Source organism: Pogona vitticeps, chromosome 4 (genome assembly GCF_051106095.1).
Source record: "Pogona vitticeps strain Pit_001003342236 chromosome 4, PviZW2.1, whole genome shotgun sequence".
Lineage (NCBI taxonomy): Eukaryota > Metazoa > Chordata > Lepidosauria > Squamata > Agamidae > Pogona > Pogona vitticeps.
In genome coordinates, this window is record NC_135786.1 from 239,080,916 (window position 1) to 239,101,019 (window position 20,104).

At 44.5% G+C, this 20,104-nt stretch overlaps 1 protein-coding gene across 23 annotated transcripts in view; it reads right to left on the reverse strand.

Annotated features, from left to right (window-relative positions):
• The window catches only part of LOC110070155 (elongation factor 1-delta), a 29,961-nt gene extending 17,414 nt beyond the window's left edge, over positions 1 to 12,547 (reverse strand). For 4 of the 23 annotated variants that reach the window (XM_078392058.1, XM_078392056.1, XM_078392054.1 and 1 more), the window contains exons 1-4: positions 12,316 to 12,398; positions 7,205 to 7,287; positions 2,769 to 4,048; positions 435 to 558 (exon numbers count right to left, since the gene is read on the reverse strand). In XM_078392058.1, coding sequence (XP_078248184.1) covers positions 435 to 558; positions 2,769 to 4,048 — 1,404 coding nt within the window. In that variant the 5' untranslated portion in view covers positions 7,205 to 7,287; positions 12,316 to 12,398. Of the gene's footprint in view, positions 1 to 434; positions 576 to 2,768; positions 6,377 to 6,455; positions 6,629 to 7,204; positions 7,288 to 7,742; positions 9,009 to 12,315 lie in introns of those variants that run through there. The other 19 variants (XM_020777796.3, XM_020777795.3, XM_020777794.3 and 16 more) reach the window with 13 other exon arrangements.
• Between the last annotated feature and the right edge of the window lie 7,557 nt (positions 12,548 to 20,104).

Below are 20,104 nucleotides of genomic sequence, written 5' to 3' on the forward strand. Positions count from 1 at the left end.
AAGCACCAGAGTAACAAAGGTTAAGAACCACTGCCCTAGAACACTAAATTGTCTAAGACACAGGTGTGAAACTTGTGACAATCCACATGTGGCTAGGCTTCAGTTCCTGTGATATCTAAACAGCAGCTATGCTGGTTAGGATGGATGGGAATTCCATTTCACCAACATCTGGAGGACTATATCCAGCCCAACGCCGATATTCTTCCGCAGATCCTACAGCTGGCAGTCAAATTCAAACACTATTTATGACTGAACATCATTTAGTTTTGGGGCGAGGGGGCACACGGTGCTAACTGATCTAGCAGGAGTCATCATGTGTTGCTTGGTGCTGAGATTCTGCCTGAAACTCACGCACACGGCTGCACTACTCCAGAATAAATAGGGACTCTGAAATGGCCTTATTTCCAAGCAATAGGACAGTAACAGGGCCTTACCTGCTGGCTGGAAGGGCTGCAGAGGGGACCGTTCTTCTGCTCATAGTATCTCTTCTCAGCATCATCATATTTGAACTTGTCAAACCAGATCTTCTCGTGCATGAGGAAACTGGTTGCCATGTTTCTGCAACAAGGAAAAGCCTAAATAAAAATCCAGGAAGAGTTAAGCACAAGAGGTAGGGCCTGATTCAGACAACCCCCCTTTCCTTTTAGGACCATTTCCAGTAACACCTCACTGACCTTCTGACACCACCCCAGTGGGAAATGTCTGCATAACAGGCAGATAACTGCGAATAGCTGATTCACACAGCCTGGGGAACAAACCTCAATCATTTTCAGCCAAACACAGATAAGTATTACACAGGCAAACGTTAAACAGCTGAAAAGCCATGCAGTCTTTTAACACATCTACCAGACACAAGACTTTGCCTTGCAGAAGCTGCATCATGCTCAGATGCACTGCTTTCCTGACACTGCCTACCTCTTCCTGGGAGAGCAGACTACAACTACCAAGCCGGGAGCAGAGGGCACTACGACTGGACCTCCGGGAACCATGTGACACCTAAATATCAAGTCATTTATGGGGGGAGGAGGGAAAGAGACTGTTCTGGAACAGTCTTTAACTAACTTCCTCTAAGAAAAACAGCACTCCCTTGCTCACCAAACCAAGGAACAGAATGTATTTCACTGAACAAGGAATGCACAGGATGTCCCCCACCCCTACTGTGGAGGCCTTCCTTCCACTGTACCATAGCTTGCTCCTCATAAAGGCCAAAGAGAATTACAGTGGTGCCTTGCTTAACGATGTTAATTGGTTCAAAAAAATCGCTATGGGAAAACATCGTTAAGCGAAACACCATTTCCCATAGGAATGCATTAAAACCGGTTAACCCGTTCCAATGGGAACGGATTACCGTCCTTAAGCAAAAATCCCCATAGGAAACATCGCTAAGTGAAACAATGTTTCCCCCAAGGGAAAGCCATTCAAAAGCACTGAAGCTGACTCAATGCATTTCAATGGCTTTCCGATGTCCGTTTTCGCTCATTTTTAAGTGTCTTAAAATGTCTGAAACCTGTTTTGAATGCTTGGAATCGGTAGTGGACCTTGTGAAACATGTGCAAACTTAATTTGGCTTTGTTCTGAGTCTTCGTTAATTTTTGGTGACTTTTTGTTTTCCCCATTTAAATCCATTGAGTTCAAACATTGAACAGGTTTCAAACATTTTAAGACACTTAAAAATGAGCGAAAATGGACGTTAAGTGAAAATCCCCCATAGAGAACATCGTTAAACGATGCGGAAAATTCCTCCAAGAAACACATCGTTAAGTGAATTCTTCGTTAAACGAAGCAATCGCTAAGCGAGGCACCACTGTACACAACATTCCTAAGAGTAAATCAGGGTTAAAGGGGAAGGACACATACTCATAAACTTACACAACAATTCAACACTCAAACTGGGGGGGGGGGGGGAGAAGTGCTTTCTCTTCAAAAACATGGAAATGGGAAGCACAGTATACAGCAGGTGACTACTTAGCAACTAATGGGTCACAAAGACTCATAGGGGAATAGATCTCAAGAAGGGAAGATAAATCCTGACAGATGATTCAGATTTAAAATACATTGCTAAGATATACAAGCTCAGGAGGAGAAAACATACAGCCAAAGAAGCACTTTTAAGGGCGAGCAGATCTAGTTTATCTCACTCATATAAATGTCCAAAATCTGCCCACAGAAATATCTACCCTCAAAATACCTTCAAAGCATAACACATCTGAGTACAGACAGATCTTCTAGAGAACAAGCTTATCTGCACAAACGTGCCACTTCCACTTTCAGATTCAGCATATGACACTCTCTTAATAGAGGTGAATTGCTTAAGCTCCGTATTTGAGCAATACACGGAAATACTCATTAGCTAGGGGAGGAATATGCCGCTTGGAGGGTGAAGTCTTCTACTCCCCAAATAAGTTTGGAAAAGAGAGAAAGAGAGAGAGAAATCAAATATTTCTCCAAATCCCTCCCCTCTATGATATATTGCTTTGTGCTGCCATCTATAACAATAGAAACGTATAAAGTCAAGCAAGACAGGGGGCTTCTAACTCCAGTCCAAAAAGCCTAATTATCGAAAGGGTCCACCCACCCCAGTCATGATGGCAAAACATTACGTGAACATCTGTTCTGGCTTGCTCTCTTATTTCTACAGTGGACACATGCACAGACACATGCACAAGCAACAGGGAGCATTTGCCATCCTGTAACAAGGAGTTCCTCCAACTCTATGTGGCCCATCCGTCAGGTTTGCTAACGTTACTCCAGAACAAATATAGTCCTACTTAGTATCAGACTCTGATGCACTTGGAGCTCCGGGAGAAGGCTTGGGTGGCTTTGCCAGCATCGTTCCCAGTGTGCTGCTGCTGCTTTCTTGCTTGTTGGCCAGCTCCGAGGCTTGGAAGGCAAAGTAGTGCGCTTCAGCAGTATCATATGTGGGTTTGCTGAACCACGGAGACTCACTGTCCTTGTGTATGAAGTACCAGGCAGGTCGGGACTGGGAAGCCTCTTGAGGTGTGGCGGCAGAGGTGGCAATAGAATTCTTCCCTTTCTTGCAGGACGCCTGCTTCCCCACGCTCCTGCTCTTTTTCTCTTTCCTGCTCCTCTTTGAGGACTCTGACTGTCCAAACTCCTGCAACCTCACCTTTCCCGGAGGATGCCCATCAAACATGTTCGTATAGAAGCATCTTTCTGCATCATCATAAACGGGCTTCTCCAGCCAAACTTCAGAGATCAGGGCCCTTAAACTTGACAGCTGAGGTTTGCCATTCACTGTCTGGTTTGAAACATCAGGAAGAGGGGAGGAAGCAAAGGATGCACTGGAGTCAGGTACAATATCCACAGACTGAGCTGGTGTTGAAGGGGTAGGTAGGCCAGTCACATAGCCTTCGTCTGGTGTTTTTTGCCCAAGGCTGTTACCTGACACCGCAGATGAAAGGTCCAGGAAGTGTGGCAGAGGCACCAATTGAGAACGCTCAACAAACACCTTCTCGGCTTCATCAAAGTCAAACTTATTGACCCAAATGTCCTGAATGATGTGATGGCAGGATGACAGACTGCCGTGGTTGCAGGGCAAGGAGGACAGTTTTTTCTGTGGCATAACATCACCTTGGAGGGATTCTATTTCTACTGAGGGCATGAGCCCCCTTTGCTCAGCAGCCAAGACCGTCCCACCAGCTGCCAGGGGAAATGTTTCGGCCAGCTTCTTCCTGTAGTTGCTTTCTGCCTGGTCAAACAGGGGCTTATTGAACCACACATGCTCAGCTAATAACCCCGCCAGGATAAAATCTACTTTCAGACCTGAAGGCTTGGCTTTGGGTGAGCACTTCCTTTTCTTCTGCTTTCTCTTACTTCCTGCACTCCATACGTCCTCCTTCAGCAACTCCTCAGGAGGCCCTTCATGGCAGAAGCCATTCACCGCCACCGCCGCCACCTCCTGGTGGGCTCCAGCTGCAGAGGCTGCTAAACTTGCTTCCCGTTCATAGTGAAGTCTCTCTGCTTCATCATACATGTGCTTGTCCACCCAGACTTTCTCTGCTGTATAAAGCTGCTTTCTTGTCCTCATCTTCCAAATGGATGGCAGCATTAAGAGACAAGCACAATAATACATATGCAGAAATAACTAAGACATACAAAAAGCAATCAGTACGTTTGAGTCATTTCAAGACTCCAGATTCTACCAGTTCACTGTATGTACAGCCTTAACCAAATTGAAGGGGCTGTGGGCATCTAGACTGTGTTCTATATGCTATTTCTGTTAAACCCTACTGAGAACACAGTATTGCCATTATCTGAGACAGCAATATTGTTTTTTCCTACTGCACAAAATAATTAAAATCAGTTTGAAAAACTAGACCATTCCCTCTAATACCAAGAGAGGAATACGAAATCCTGAAATGTGGCTTACATTCTCTGGCCAAAAGTCCTATTCTGGAATAGGACATTGTGCACGTATAAGAGCAATTACGTAAGTGGTTTTCCATTTTACTGTGTGTATATTGGTTGTTCTACTGACTGCACTACCTGAAGACAACTTGTGTGACAAGAAAGCTGGCACAATGTTTCCCAAGACTTGTGTGATTACTCCTAACACAGTGACTAAGATCACAGTGGGGATTTGGCAAGTCAACCCTCCTGTAAGTTCCACTGATTCAGTGGACTTACTCTAGTTGCAACCCACTACTGGATTTAAGCCAGTAAAATTATGACCTCTGTCCTCACGAAAATTCTGTCCACTGGAATATATAGGAAAGTATTTGCATAATAACAAACTAGATCAGGTAATTACTTAGGCCGGCTTTTGTGAGGCAGACAGCCCTAACCCTGCTAGAGTATGTCAGGCCTCTGAAGGTCAAAGAGAGCCCAATAGACCATGCCCAAAAGCATAGCAAGTCCATCTTGAACCTTAGAAGGTTGGCTCCAAATTTGTTTGCCAGTAACCCACTGAGTACTTCCATGCACAGACGCCCAAAATGTTCCCTCCTAAAAAGTGTGAAGGGATTTAAGTGTTCCAGGGAAGCTGAAAGCAACATCATCAGGAAACAAGAGTCCATGATGAGTCTAGACTCCTAGAAGGGTCTCCCAAGGCAGAATTGTCAAAGCTGAGACACCAGGCTAAGATCCAGCAGTCCTCAGGAATTAATGGTCACATCAGCATAAGAAAATTGATGGGGACAAAGAAATTCTAGAAGGCAGGAAATAGGCTGCAGTAGTAGTAGTGCAGCATGACTCTGAGGAAATCTATCATTAACAATGGCAGTGACAGTAAAGCTAATGCTGGTGAGCACGTCACACAAGGCAGCAAAAGGGTAAACAACACCTGAATGCTTTATACGTCAAAAGCCTTATGGTGAGACAATCCAAAATGAAAGAATAGATGGTGCCAGAGGAAGAGACTCCCAGGTCAGAGAACACTCAGTCAATTATTGGAGAAGAACTAAGGATAGGTCTGAGCAGAGTTGTTCTCAGTTAAGAAACTGAAATAAATCCAAAAGGATGTTCAGCTGCTGATGTATATAAATATGTGCAAGGAAAGTCCAAGACTGCATGTATTTAATACAGCCCTATAGTTCTGTAAATACTGAATACTGTTTTCCCGAAAATAAAACCTAATCTGAAAATAAGCCCTAGTATGATTTTTCAGGATGCTCATAATAGAAGCTCTACCCCAAAAAATTAGCCCCAGTTAAGTGAAACCCCATCCTCCACCATTGTGCAGCAACCAGAAGATGACATAAATGCAGATTGTTCTGCATGAAAAAAAGCATCTCCTGAAAATAAGCCCTAATGCATTTTTGGAGCAAAAATTAATATAAGACCCTGTCTTATTTTCGGGGAAACACTGTAGTATACTGACCATGTGTGGCAGATATTGCACAGAAACACTCAAATGGTACCTATAACATTTAAAGTAATGTTAACAACCATTGCTATAGACCCAACCAGCATCAGAATTAAACAGATGCTTCATTGGAGAGAACTGAAATATAGTTGAGAACTCTATATTTCTTTTCAGGGTGGGAAAAAAATCATTTTTTAAATTTAAATCAAATCTACCCTGCTACTTTTGTAAGAGGAAATTCCACACAAGAACAAAGATAACATTAGTTATCTCCAACTCAGTACACACACATTTAATCTGAACATCAGTATGAAATATGGACATAATCTAACCTATAATCTGATTTAAAAATCCTGGTGAAAAAAAGTGCAGAGGAAACAACCATTTGTATGCTAATAGTAAACTTAGAACATCTTCATCATTTTAAGATACAAATATTCTTAATATAGTATTAAATTCTGGGATTATCATAGTGAAGGACTTTATGAATAGACAATTATTATGTAGGTAAAATGCTACTTGGAATTAAGATGAACGGGACAAATTCAATTAGACATACACCCTGAACTAGTACTGTTGTTTTGTTAAAGAACTATATATTAATATAAAAGTATCATGTTTTTTCACTTACAACTGGTGACTTGAAACAGAATGCTTGATTCAAAGATCTGGAAAACCACACTTGCAAAATTCAAACCTTGGCCCCATTGAAAACTCTGTCTTAAATCCACATCAGGGTACTGAAAAGCTTGGAACTATGAGAGGCAGGTCATGAATAGCCTTTATGCTATTTCCTCTGAGGAACTGTGAGGAGCAAATGGAAATGACATCATAATGCTCCTAAGGGGAGGAAAGCAAATGACCTTATATCCTCCTGTTATGTTCATCTCTTTTCTCCACCATGTACTTGTTTCTCAGCACATGCTACGATCAAAGCAGCACCACACTAATAATGGTTTATAATTTCAAAATATATTCAGTATCATACTTTTTAAAAAGGGGTGGGCTGCTTTCTCACAAAAAAATCTGCGTAAGAGATGTTCATTAAGGTCAGAATATTTAGATAACGAGACCCCATTTCTGTATAGCAAGCAGCACATCAGACAGAGAAAAGTAGGAAAAGGCAGTTTTGAATAAGGGGCAAGAACTGAGTACAGGGTAGACAGGAATATGACAGCCAAAGCCTGAAGAAGGAACAGTTAAGGGACACAGTCATTGATCAGAGTAACTGAATTTAACTTAAATTTGATTTTATAAGCTACTACATGAATGGCTATAAAGGTTTTACGGTACTGAATCCCATGTACTAAATAGCCAGCTTCTTTTCCTGTATTTCTGGTGGTGAAAGAAAAACTGGGTACATCTTTTTGACTTTGTTACCTCTAAGCCCAACCAGACAGCCACGATGCAAATACGGAAGTCCTCTAACCGGGCATCTGTCTCATTATGATTCTGAATAACTGCTGAAAGCATCAAAATAGATAGGAGTTTTAGATAAGAGTGTTTTCAACAACTATGATGATGCAGATGCAAGGTGAGTTTTATTGACTTTCCTTATTCAGTAGGTGCTGTAAGTGGCACAACAGAAAACATACACAATTCCCCCAAATTATCAGGTGACAGCTTTCCTGGGGAAGGGGCATCTTTTTCTGCCAGCATTTCTCTTACGAGGCTGCCAGTGTCATAAAAAGGTCAGGATTGCAAAACTCCTTTTTCCTTTGATAAAATCAGACCCATGCCCCTTTATTTAAAAGCCCCAACATGGAAATAATAACCCAGCTACAAGATGAATATGCATCAGTCACAATCAATACCAGGTGCTTTCTAAACTGGGCCTAATAGACTAGTCTTAAGAGGAACTGTGTTTGGAACAAGCAAGTCAAGTAAGATTATAGGATCGTTGCTAAGAGATACTTACATTCTTACTTCCTGGGACAGCATTGAAAAAGAAGAAAGTCAGGGACAGTAAGATAACTTGCACCAGCCAAACAATAAAACCACAAAAGAGGTCAGATGAGCAGGTGAAACTCCAACATTACCATAAATAATGAAACTTTAATTAGACGCTGCCTAGAGGTCTGTTAATTATACCACTATAAATAGGTGTTTTAATTCAGGCAATAACCTGATCAAGCAGGCTTTTTTTTCCTTGTACCTTATGCAAGCAACATGCTGGCCTTCTGCCTCCAACGCAGAGGGGGGCAGAAAAGCAAGCAGCCTGATTATCTAAAACTCTGTCTCATAAAGTTCTATCATATAATAGGCAGATCTTTTAAAAGTCAGGCTAAAAAAAGAGTCTACCTCTTTAGCAACAGTTACGGTAAATGAGAATTAATTTAAAATCGAAAAGTATTCCTATATGTAAGTCAGATTTTAAAGTTTTTAAAATGGAAAATTGTGCTTAAAATAAGGATTTGTGTTAATATATGTGTACTGCATTTTTGTACAAAACAATAAGGTAGCTAACATGGCTAAAAACCATAAAACTATAAAAAGCCTTATTAAAGACAAAGGAGACAAATATAGCTATTAAAAGCACTCCAATAATGAATAATCAGCTAGGCTTATGTCAAGTAATCTAAACAGCACCATGTTAGGCCTACAGTTAAATCTCATCAGGGTGGATTTAAGTCAAGTTCAGCTGAATCTAGTTAGTGCCTTCCACAGTTGCAGTTTTAGAAGAGGCAGCCATGTTAGCCTGTGCTAACATATCAGGCAAAAACAAAAGAAAAATTAAAAAAGACAAAAACATGGGGGCACCTTAAAAGCAAAACTGCTATATTTTTCAATGTGAGCCTTCATGGATGACTTCATTCCCTGAGACATGAGTTGCAGAGTACAAGTACGGTAGTGAATTAAGGCTTTGGGAACGGCATGGAAACAAGTCTGGGGAAGTGGGCTTGTCTAAAAAAAAAAAAAACTACTATTAAAATATAGCAGTTAATCTTTAAGGTGCCACAACATTTTTGCCTTTTTTATTTTTCTTCTGTTTCTGCCTGATAAGTTAAAAACCCTTTAGACTTTCACAGTGCTTTTACCAAATAAGGTAGTTAAGCCAGACTTTTTGGGTGTCAATAAAGAACTGTCTCAAGCAATTATCAAACGAGCATTTACCCTTTGGCTACCAAACATCCCTCACTTATTTTCATGATGAACATAAACTGCTCTTGTCTGCCCAAATCACAATCAGGCCTTACTTCTCCCTATCAGTCATGAGCATTTTCATTTTTACTTGTTCCTCTCATTTTGAGAAAACTGCTCATTAAATATTTAAGTTGCTCCTTGCTCGACTAGGCACATGAAAATATACTGGTTGGATAGAGGCAGGTGAGCTCCAATAAGAAAAGAAGGTCACAGGTTCACCTCTGAATAAACAAAGGGGAAATAATTTTTGATCAAAGATACCCAACACTGGCACAGAGAGTTAAAAAGAATCAGCTGTGTATGCATTTATTAAAAGCATTTTCTACTTCCAAGTTAAATAATAAACCAGGTGGAGTACAAATTGTGAATTCAGACCTTGGGAATTATATGGACACAAGTGCAGAGTAGCTTGAAACGCACTGTTTACACATCACCAGCGACGTGTCATTCAGATTTTTTTTTACTACAAATCCTGTATTTCTCCATTCTTGGATTTCCACTTGACAGACAACTAAATGTGGCTCCCCCAGGGGAAACGCCTAAGCCTGAAGGTTTTCTGGCCTAGCACTGTTCAAACTTCCAGTTCAGAAAGGAAACTCCCAGCTAGCACTGACAGAGCTTCCTTTCTGAACAATGGGTCTCACTGAACTATCTCAACATTGGTTGTTGTGGGTTTTTCGGGCTCTTTGGCCGTGTTCTGAAGGTTGTTCTTCCTAACGTTTCACCAGTCTCTGTGGCCTGCATCTTCAGAGGACAGGAGTAGCACTCTGGTGCAGTTTGTTTGGGAGTTGAGTATTTATAGCTGTGGGATCAGCTTTTGTCCTTTTCATGAGATGGGTGAATATGGTGATCAGTGTGTTTTTGTTGTGGGTGCATTGTTGTGACCAGGAGGAGAGATTATCTGTCATTGTGATTGATGGGTGTCGTTAGCTAGTCTTTTGTGTGTAGTGATCACCGGTTGTTGTGGCTGGGTACCTTGACCTTTTGCAGGCTGTATTTTTCAGTGCTGGGAGCCAAGCTTTGTTGAGTTTTAAACTTTCTTCTTTTTTGTTGAAGCTCTGCTGGTGTTTGTGGATTTCAGTGGCTTCCCTGTGCAGTCTAACATAATGACAGTGATCAAAGTTGATAACTATCTCAAAAAGGAGGTAGAGAAAAAGAAAACCTTCATAATGGCTATGTTAATTAAAAGAGTTGAAAAATTAATTTAACCAGGTAACACTGCACTTCTTATTTTTCCAGTAATCATTAAAAGATACTCAACCTGCAAGCACACAACAGTGAAGCTAAAGACGTACCTATTTCTTGAAAAAGTATAAAACTGTCAAATGCAATAATAACGTTAGACCACACTATCTGAAAAGGGTGGGTGGAAAGAAGATTAAATACAGCTTTTAAAATTATAAAATGGATGACAAGCAAATCTATAATAAGCCAGGCACCATCCACTACTCATGGAGAATTAAAAATAGGTCAGTGATTAGTATCAGTGGGGGAAAATGCAAATATAAAGCAGTCATGTGCAAAGATGGGCAGAAACCCTGCAGTTTTTTCATAACCATAATAATAGATGTTGCCACTGCTCAAGTTTCAAGTGTCCACAAAAATAAATAGAAGGCTATTAATATACTTCCTCACATTTATCACTAGGATCATCTACAGAAGCCAGGCTAGGCAAAAGATTAGATTGCAACAGAATCAGATCACTGCAAGAATCAAGGCTGTGCAAGGCATTCTATGAAATAAAGATGCTTGCTGGCAACTTCTTGGCAGATTGCCTAGCAAGGAAAAAAACTGTGCTTTATGTGTACAGTATATAAAACAAATCCTAATGCGGTTTTTGTACTTCCTTAACTAGGGTATAATATTGACTTCTTTCACAGCTTTCTTGGGGGGAAAAATCAAGATACAGAGACATGCATGAAAGAGAAGCTGTGCAAAGCCTGCATTCAGCATCAGGATGGTCATTTAAAGCATGGCCACTGTCAGCAGTTACATTACTGAAGTACATAATATTGTGCTGTTCCTGTTCCCGGCAGGCAACCAGAGGGCACCCTGTGAACAATAAGTGCGGGATCTCACAGGCGTTATGGTAGTTTTTAAGGTGCCACAGATCTTTGTGTTTTTTTCTGCACCAGAGTAACACAGCTACCACCTGCAAGTTGCTGAGTAAGGCCATGAATGTTAATCTCCCCAGCCCTACCCTTGTGAAACACAACAGCAACACTCACACTTATCCTGTGTAATAGAAAACAGTGCACTTCCCATACAGCAGATGCTGATTTGAGGTTTCAAATAAGAGCATCCTGCCTAAACGTCCCCTAGATGTCCATCTTACAGATGTTCAACCAGCAACTCCCACCATTCATTCTAGGAGCCAGTTCAAGCCCATGTCCAAGCACTCTGGAGGAAGGGGCTCCTCGTGGATGATGCCACATCCTCTCTTTCTTTAAAACATTTCTATCCTCTCTTTCTCCTTAAAAAGGACCCAAGGTGGCTTACATAATGAAAAAATCTTTAAAAGCTAAAACAGTAAGCATACAAATATTAAAAAGTTTAAACAAGTATTATATTAGAAGCAGTAAACAAAACCAATACAAAAGCACATTCCAAACAACCCTTTTCACAGAGCACAGCAGCCCCTTGAAGGAAACCAACTCGTCTTCTCTTGTCCTCTTCTACTAAACTATTAAAGGGTCTCCTTTCTGGAAGCTTGTAATAAAAATATTGTTCAATGGGGTCTCGTGGGTATGGGGTACACATGGTAGAATTTAGTGTATAGCAAGCACTATTATTTGTAACTTTGCATTTGTTTTAAAAACCATTTAAAATAAAAAATGGTCTCCTTTCTTTATTCAGAGACTGTTTCATAATTAAGGTTATCCTTTTCTACAGTAAATTCACCTTATTTCCAGCTGCCTCGTTCATTGGGGGTAAGGACGAAGCCACCCCCTCCCTTTTAATGAATGTAGATTACGGGCAAAGGCCACTCAAAGGACCAACTAGATTTCCCCCCCACTCACGCTTCTAAATAGGGGGACGAAGGGTCCCAAAAAGGGGGTGGGGTCCCCCATCCTGCCCTTCCCTTCTCCCTTCCCCCCCTCCCGCTCCTTTTCCTGGAGAGAAACTGCAGAGGCGACCACGCGCAGGCCCAAGCGCCCCCCCGCGCAAGGCCTGATGGGACTTGGGGTCCCACGGCCCAGGGCCGACCCTGGGTGAGGGGTCGCCTTCTCCCTCCCACCCACCTCAGGGCCCCTCAAGGCCTCTCTCTCTCTCTCTCTCTCGCCCCCCACTCCCTCACCCACCCCAAGGGGCCGCTCAGCTCGAGAAAGACGGGCCCCGCTACTCACGCAAGACCGGCCGGGGGAAAGGTCGGGAGGCGTGAGGGAAACGAAGGCGACCCGCTCCGCCTCAGGCGAGAGAGAAAGAAAGAAAGAAGGCCGCCGCGCAGAGGACAGTGGGAGCGCTGGGAAGAGACCAACGCCTCGGCGAAATAGGGGAGGCCGGACAAGGTGGAAGAGGAGATGGAGCCTTACACGGCAGGGAAAAGGCGCTGAAGGAGAAAGATGGGGGATAGAGGTTCACGTTTAAAACGGACACCTCTTTGGTTCGGGGGGGGGGGGAAGAAAGGTGACTGTTTCTTTTTTATCTTTTCGTTCCCCCCCAAAGAGGCCCACGATGGTATAGCCCCTGGAGGACTCTTGGCGCGTGGAAGGCGGATCACCTCCACTGCAGTGGGGGAGGCGGGCTGGCTTGGTTTGAGGTCCTTTCGGAGTGAAGGGAATCCGGAGCATCGTGGGTGCTTGTTCTTGCTCCCCACACTATGTTTACGGAACGTTATGCTCCAAGAGATGCGCCGATGGGTAAAACTGGTCCGTAAAAATACAAATAGCTTCTTCTCCTCCCCCCCCCGATTTGCCAGGTTGGAACGGTCCAAAAGGGGAGGTCGGAAGAGTCCAACCGAATGCCGGGAGGGGAAGGGAGGAGGTGGAACGTTCCATGGTTAGAAGGGGAGAGGGAAAGGTCCGGTTTCACAGCGCATGCGCGTGGCTTGATCCTTCTAATAATTTTAGAACTGCAGAGCTGGAAGGGACCCGTTGGATCCTGCAGTCCAGCCCCTGCCAGGGAGGCACGGGGGGGGGATCGAACCCCCAACCTCTGGCTCTGCAGCCACTGTTTATGGTGCTTTCCCCAGCAGGATGCCTCCTCTCGGCCTTGTGCCCCGTTTCCTAAGCAGGGCAGGGTTTTTTTTCCCTCCCTTCTCCTGCAGGCGCTTTGAAGGTCTCCTGCCAGGGCTGCAGGAAGGGCAGGGAGGAGGGGAGGTTCAGCCACCCCTGGTTGAGGGCAGGGCTCGCCCGCAGGGAACCCTGACCCTGGGAATTCCTGGTGAGCCTTCAGAGGGATTTCCCCCACCTTTCTCCCACTCTTGTGCCAACGGGACAGCTGTGATTCCAGCCCTGTCGGCCGTGGGGTCTGCGCTCCTGCAGCTGTCAAAGAGGGCTTTCCACGGGGCCCACCCCATCAAGGACAAGCTACAGGCCATAGAGTGCCTGAACAAAGGTCACCAGCCGGCCTTGGTGTGCCCGGTCTTTTGGAGTGCCCGGAGGCACCTTTTGTGGCTGGCTGTGACGGGGTTCCTTTTGTAAAGTAGGCGGGCCCAGGGATTCGGCGGGAATGACAGCCGGAGTCGAAGTAACCGTCAAAAAAGGATTTGTTTTATTAACATGACTATTAAAAAATTCTGAACCAAACGGGTTCGTATTTTCTTCCTTGTCAAACAGATTATATTTCTTGGGTTTTACCCCAGGTCCCATGTCTCTAACTTTTACAATTTCTTCACCCCAAAGAGGGAGGTTGAGGTCTGGGCGGTGAGGGGTGCACTCAGCACCGAACAAGCGGTCCTGCAGCACGGGTGGATGACCACTGAGCCTTCCAATCGAGGGAGGTAGGGGCTGGTTCCACCAGAGGTCCTTTTGTTCATCGCGGGAGAGGAATTCGGACCCCCTCCCCGTCTCCATTCCCTATGTGGCTCACCTACTACTGGTTTATTGGCTTCAATCCGTCCTCCTCCATGAGGTTTGGGAAGGTCTTTATCAATGTCGCAATCTTTTCTCTTTCTATCCCCGTTTCCACCGTCTGTGTGCCTTTTTCTTCCCTCCTTTTCTAGCTTTCTCCATAATCCAGCGCATGTTTGCAATTTGGTCTCTAGTTCCTCTGCCCCCTCGAAATCCAGCTTGTACTTCAGGGAGTTCTCGGTCCACATACTGCTGAAGCCTACCTTGTAGGATTTTGAGCATAACCTTGCTAGTGTATGAAATGAGCGCAATTGTACAGTTGTTGGAGCATTCTTTGGCACTGCCCTTCTTTGGGACTGGGATGTAGACTGATCTTTTCCAATCCTCTGGCCACTGTTGAGTTTTCCAAACTTGCTGGCATATTGAATGTAGCACCTCAACAGCATCATCTTTTAAAATTTTAAATAGTTCGACTGGAATTCAATCACCTCCACTGGCCTTGTTGCTAGCCACCCTTTCTAAGGCCCACTTGACCTCGCTCTCCAGGATGTCTGGCTCAAGGTCAGCAACCACAGTATCTGGGTTGTCCAAGACATCCAGATCTCTCTGGTATTATTCCTCTGCATATTCTTGCCATCTTTTCTTGATGTCTTCTGCTTCTGTAAGGTCCCTCCCATTTTTGTGCTTTATCATGTCCATCTTTGATCAAAAGTTTCCTTTAATATCTCCAATTTTCTTGGACAGATGTCTGGTTTTTCCCTTTCTATTCTTTTCCTCTGTATCTTTGCACTGTTCATTGAAGAAGGCCCTCTTGTCTGATAATACTAATGCTAATGATAATACGACTAATAATAAGACGATATGGATTTGGACCAATCTTCTGGGTCCTGTTTGTCCCCCCGGCAAGGGAACCTCACCCCGTATGGACGCACGGGAAGGGTTCATCTCCAACAGGAACCGAAGGGGCACTAAGAGCGCTTCCTGGTGTGCCGCCGTGATGAAGATATTGGCACATACACACAGCTGCAGCAGGTACATTGGGTGAAGGATATAGTTTGCTCTTCTTCTCCACCCGCCCTCCCTGCTATTTGACGTTGATGGCATCCAGCTGGAGTCAACATTGTGGAGGGCTCTCCGACCACGGTTCCCTCCAGCCCTTTCTTCCCCCATGGCAGCTGAAACACCCCTTTCCTTTTGCCACTTCCCATCTTCCTCTCCTCAAGCGAAGGTTGAGATTCCGGGTTTGGCCCTCCACTCTGGAATAGGCCCTTGACCTGCTTGGCTTTCTCCTTTTTCTCCGCAGGCTCCATGTGTTGTTGTTCTTCACATGTAGTGAAGTCTCCCCCTTCGGTGACCCCAAATGATGGGTAGCGATCCTTTTTGATCAAGGGGCCTTGGCCTGCAGCCTGTTTCCCCCAGAGGAGATTTTTGATGCTTCCGAGGAACACCCTCCCGATGGACTTTCTCCTCTCCATTTCGCTCTTCTCTTTTTCATCCTGAGCGGTCAGGGCCTGATGTGGGGACCTCGGAAGCCACTTTCTGTTTCCCAAATCCACTTTGGAAGGAGCTGCGGGAGGCAGGAGGGTCCCCAAGAACGCGTCTGGGAAGTCCCCACCGATGCTGGGCTGTTCTCCTCAAGTGAGCTTCCAGGTCTTCTTTCTGGAATGGGAGATGCCAGACCTCAATGGGGGTGGAGAGACTTGTCCTCTGTTCTTTCCCCCCAATCCTTGTTCCCTCAGGCACTTGCCCCTTTGCTGGTCTTCGCTGATAGACATACCAGAAAGAGAAAATGAAGAGAAAGATTCAGCATGAATGAGAGTAAAGAATAACTAGTTTTCCCATTCTCTTTTTCTGGAGAACGGACACCAGATATGCTTCTTGTCTCTATGCATTTTGTTTACTTATGGAAAGCAAGGCAATAACAGTAAGGCCACAACCTACCTTCGCCTGGGCGCTGGAAAGCTGGGGTGGCGTTTGACGGACCGCAAAGAGGCACCTGAAACATCTCTTGATTGAGTCACAGAGGTTTTGAATAAAAGTGAATCTCTGTAGGAGTTTCCAGAGGATAACAATCTGGTAACAGAATGTTATGAACAAGAGGATAAGAGTACAGATGAGGTATCTGATGAAGATGGCAAGGGCTTCCTTGAGAGTAACCGGAAGCCTGCGCTGGGTCTGCAACGTCCTAGGATCAACCCAGCTGCCAGAGCGCGGGTGACCCACCAAATAGATGATTGTAGCCAAGGACCTCCTCACGGATTTAATGGTGTTCCAAAAGGAAGGAAAACTCTGCAGGAGTTTCCAAAGGAGGACCAACTGATCCCATAATGTCATCAAAGTGATAAAAGGAAAAAAGATGAGATAGCTGATTGGGGCAGCCAAGATTTTCCCGAGAGCAACCAGGAGCTTGCGCCAGGTCTTCGCCATCACTGGACCAAGACCGCTGACTGAGCACTGGTCACTCACCAGATGGGTGGCTGCTGTCCTGGACCAGAGGTTTATTAGGGTGATGAACTGCATCAAAACATGACATCACAAAGAGTGTTCAAGGTCCTGTTGCCCCTGCACCCCAAAAATGGCATGAATAAATAAATAAATAAATAAATAAATAAATAAATAAATAAATAAGAAAGAAAGAAAGAAAGAAAGAAAGAAAGAAAGAAAGAAAGAAAGAAAGAAAAACCAGAGGTTTATTAACGTGATGAATTGCATCACAACGTGATATCACAAAGGTGTTGCCCCTACACCCAAAAATGGCAGGGCCTGCCTTGTTTTCCTGACTGGTCGCAAGTTGGAAACAAGGACACAAGTAGACAGAAAGCCCTTGTCTCTGCTTTGGAACCATCGTTTCTTAAAATTCTTTGGACTCATGCAAGGGAAGCCCAGGTCAGGCCAGGTTGTGAGAGACCCCGGTTGGGTGATCTCTGAAAGAGGAGTCCAGGAAACGTTTGTAACCAAAATCACAGTAGAGACTTATCTTTATTTTTTTAAAAAAGTTATTTTAAATATTGCTACTTTGCCTTCCTTCTGAAAAGGGCCGTTGGTGGCTTACAAAATTAAATGACTTTTGTTTGTGTGTGATGTTTGTGTTTATGTGCATGTGGTCCCACTGGGGCTCACATAGATTTGTAGGAAGTTCTTTTGCTATCCATAAAAACGGATACCAAAACCCAGCATGCATATTATGGGATATCTACGAAGCTTTTTGACTATTCAGGGGTCTCAACCCGTATCCTCCTCTTCCAAACCTAATATTCAAACAATTATACTCTACACTGGCTCGGTCAGAATGTACATGTGATTCTATAGCCAGAACATCTTGGCGCATATCCTGTTGCAAAGCTATATGGGGAACGCCGGAAGAACATGGAGACTGCCGCTGAAAATAAGTCCCTACTTCTGTTTCGAGGTCCATTCAGCTTGATCTCATTGCACACCCTCTGTGCCAATCCCCAAAACCCAAGGAGCTACTCTTTCATTCATACCTAGTCAGACGCTGGGAGTTTGATTCTGCACTGGGCATTGGCTGATAGGAGACAGCCCCTGACCAGCTGCCCCATGGCTTGCCACCTGCAGCGGCTGGTGACTGCCGGGCTCCTCCTCTTCTCTGGCCGTTTTCTTCCATCCTTGTGCCAATATCATCTTAGGTGCCGGAAGCCCCTGAAAGCACCTGAGAAAGGAGGAGGGCGAGGAAAGAGGGGGAAAGTGCTTCAAACCACAGGTGGTATTTAAACCCACATGGAAAATAAAACAGGCTCGGGAATCGTGGGGAGGAATCTTGGGGATTCAGGAACTGTTTCAGGACAGGAACATCCCCGTCCATTGTCTGGAGGGAACTAGTAGGCATCTGTGACAACCCCAGACCTACTGGGATATGCCACAGTTTCACTAAGCTGCCACCAACCATTCCCTATAAGAAGTCACACAGACCAGGGATGGATTTTTAACAAATAAAAGAACAAGGTTTATTTACATAACACACAGGGAAAATAAAATGATCAGGTGAATAAGATACAGTAACGTGGCTTAGTCTCAATCATACACACACCAGTGTGGTTCACTCAGAACACTTTTAGATAAAGCACAGACCCTGAACCCATCAGTTCTGGCTACCCATACAGACACCTGAACCTATCAGGTTGGTACTGACTGACACACAGTAGTACCCTGTCTGACACACAGACTCCCACACCAGCTTCTTCTTCTCAGCTTCTCCTCCAGCTTCTAAACTTCTCCACACAAGCTCCACATATATATACAGTACAGCCCCTCCTCCTGATGTCCCGCCTTCCACTCCCCATAGGATGGAACTTTCCCTCCAAACCCATGACAGACAGGTAACATCAGTGCTGTATGTAACACCTCCCCTCTTTATAAGTTGTTTTGTAGGGGGAAAGCTAAAGTGCTTTTCCCCAAAAAACAACCTGGATCCAAAATATACAAAAACAGTTATACAATAACATACAATACCATACTTACTCTAGGATAATCATATCAATTAGGCATTTAAACATTTACCATTTACAATACATCAAGTTACCTTTATTCATACAAACCAAGTATGTTTAATAAACAAGTACATTTGACCTTTGGTCACCAAAATATATACATAGTCCATGTTTCTTTCGCCGTCTTCATTCTTCGGGTCTTCCTGACAAGGCGTCAGCAACACAGTTCACCGACCCTCTGACCACCCTCACCTCAAAGTCATAGTCTTGCAGGTTTAAAGCCCACCTCACAAGTTTACTATTGTGGGTTTTCATTGTCTTTAACCATTGCAGTGGTGAATGGTCAGTGCACAGAATAAAATGTCTTCCCCAGATGTAAGGCTTGGCCTTCTGGATCGCGTAGACTATGGCCAGGCACTCCTTCTCCACGGTTGCCAGATGTCTCTCACCTTTCTGGAGTTTCCTACTCAGGTAGGACACTGGATGCTGGTCACCATTTTCATCCTCCTGGCAAAGAACTGCTCCTACCCCGCTGTTAGACGCATCGGTGTAGATGATGAACTCCCGGTCGAAGTCTGGAGCACGCAGCACTGGATAGTTGATGAGGGCCTCCTTCAACCTCTGGAACGCCTCCTCACAGTCGCTGGTCCACGGGATGCGGTCATCAGTCTTCTTCCGCGTCAGATCGGTCAGCGGAGTCGCTATCTCGCTAAACCTCGGGATGAACTTCCTGTAGTAGCCCACCAACCCAAGAAATGATTTGACTTTTTTCTTGGTGTTGGGTCTAGGCCAATCACGAACTGCTTCTATCTTGGCCTCTAGGGGTTTGATCACTCCTCCCCCTACTATGTGACCCAAGTATTTTATTTCTGGGCTACCCAGCTGCAGCTTGTTCTCTTTGCAGAGCCCAGGCCAAAGCACTTCCTCCCCTGGGTTAAAGTGTCTCTCCCTGCCTTCCTGGTCATCCCAAGCTTTCTTTCTGACCTTTTGAGCTTGCAGGGTCTCTGCTGCTAGCTCGAGGTTTCTCTTTAGGTCATTCATCAAGTTGTCTATATATGTCACAACGTCTTGTGGGTCATCCTGGGTGATCTGCTCCCAATTTTGTTTGATTAAATCAAGGGGCCCTTTCACCCTTCTCCCAAATAAAAGTTCAAACGGACTGAACCCGGTACTGGCTTGTGGCACTGATCGATAAGCAAACAAAAGGGATTGCAGCTTCTGGTCCCAATTGTTTGGATTCTCCGCCAAGTAAGCCCTAATCATGCGCATTAGAGTCCCATTGAACTTCTCCGTTAACCCATTGCTTTCAGGGTGATAGGTAGTGGTTTCCTTGTGTTTAATTCCACAGATTTGCCATAACCGTTTCATGAGCTTCGATGTAAATGACGCTCCCAAATCTGTGATTATTTCTGAGGCAAATCCCATCCTGGACATATACCCCACCAAGGCATCTGCCACTGTGTTAGTTTCAATGTTAGTCAAGGGTATGGCTTCAGGGTACCTCGTGGCATGGTCCACAATGGTGAGAATGAATCTGTTCCCCCTCTTTGTGGCCTTGGGCAAAGGTCCCACAATATCCACCCCTATGCATTTGAACGGAGTGTCAATCACAGGCAAAGGGCACAACTTTGCTTTGGTCCTGTCACGATTATTCCCCTGCCGCTGACACACATCAC